At 44.3% G+C, this 1,217-nt stretch overlaps 1 protein-coding gene across 1 annotated transcript in view; it reads left to right on the top strand.

Annotated features, from left to right (window-relative positions):
* Positions 1–834, top strand: part of LOC105314249 (uncharacterized) — a 4,888-nt gene extending 4,054 nt beyond the window's left edge. Inside the window, exon 2 of the mRNA XM_011408309.1 lies at positions 65–834. Coding sequence (XP_011406611.1) covers positions 65–834 — 770 coding nt within the window. The remainder of the gene's footprint in view (positions 1–64) is intronic.
* The last annotated feature ends 383 nt before the right edge of the window (positions 835–1,217 follow it).

Raw genomic sequence — 1,217 nt, 5'->3', positions numbered from 1 at the left:
AAGGGATCCAAACTTTTCTTGGTAATCCCACTACAGTTTGCATTATATCTCCAGCATATTGCAGTCCACTCCCAATCTAAAGCTGCTGTGGAGGAAGCAGTTAATGCTGTGTCATGGATAAACCAATCGGTTGGCTCTCAGCCAGTTGCACTTGAGCCCTTCATTAAGACAGTGCTTGCTGGCTTACAGAGATTGTTAGCTAAACCAAGGAGGAAGAAGGAGCCTATAATGCTGGCTATGTTAAAAGGCTTGGTCGACGCAGCTGGCTCTTCACCTAGCCTCTCGGAGGCACGGACAGTTGCTATTGCTCTCGTAGCATTCTCTGCTTTTTTGAAAGTTGATGAAGTGGCCAGTCTATGTTGTTGCGATGTGCAGTTTTATCCAGGTCATATGGTCATAAAGATTCTATCGAGCAAGACAGATCAGCTACACCAGGGTGATGAGTTTGTCGTTCGCTCACGTTCTGCTACTTGTCCTGTCACACGACATGAGCAGTATTTCAGTCTAGCTGCTATTAACCCAGACAATACTGAGCAGTTGTTCCGTGGTATTGTTCACACAAGAAACGGAGAGAAGCTGAGGGAATTGGGATCCCTCAGCTACACTAGGATTCGAGAGCTACTCCAAGCCAAACTTCAGTCCCTTGGGTATGACCCAGCTTTATTCGGTACCCATAGTTTTAGAGCGGGCGGACCAACTTTGGCTGCGAATCAAGTAGTGCAAGACCAGATGTTCAAGCGGCATGGACAATGGAGATCAGAAACAGCAAAAGATGGTTATGTGAAGGACTCCATGGAGGCAAGACTGGAAGTTTCAAAGAAGTTAGGGTTGTAAGTGGTGGCAGTAATGTGGGTGACTTAGGCTATTGACCCTTTTTTTGTTGTCCTAGTTATCTGTTGTGTTAATGTTTTATTAAATGATTGGCTTGCACTAGTTGCCCACCTCAATGTTGTGAATGCATGCTGGGTGGAGTGACAAGGGTGGGCGGTGCATAGTAGTAATTAATTGGATGTTATGGGAGGTATATTTTTTGACGGTTGAATGCAATGAATTAGGCAGAAAATAAGCTCACATAAAAATGAATTATAATATTATAGTGACCCACCTATAGGTGGAGCTTGGCAGGGGTAACTATATATACCCTGCAAAGAGGTCAAGAGTTCAGTCTACGGAGCATTACAGTGCAAGCAGACACTACAGATCATTCTAATTCATAT

This window comes from Amphimedon queenslandica, unplaced genomic scaffold (genome assembly GCF_000090795.2).
Source record: "Amphimedon queenslandica unplaced genomic scaffold, v1.1 AMPQUscaffold_13039, whole genome shotgun sequence".
NCBI classification, from domain to species: domain Eukaryota; kingdom Metazoa; phylum Porifera; class Demospongiae; order Haplosclerida; family Niphatidae; genus Amphimedon; species Amphimedon queenslandica.
The sequence above is the reverse complement of the archived record's forward strand: the minus strand, read 5'-3'. Positions and strand labels throughout refer to the sequence as shown.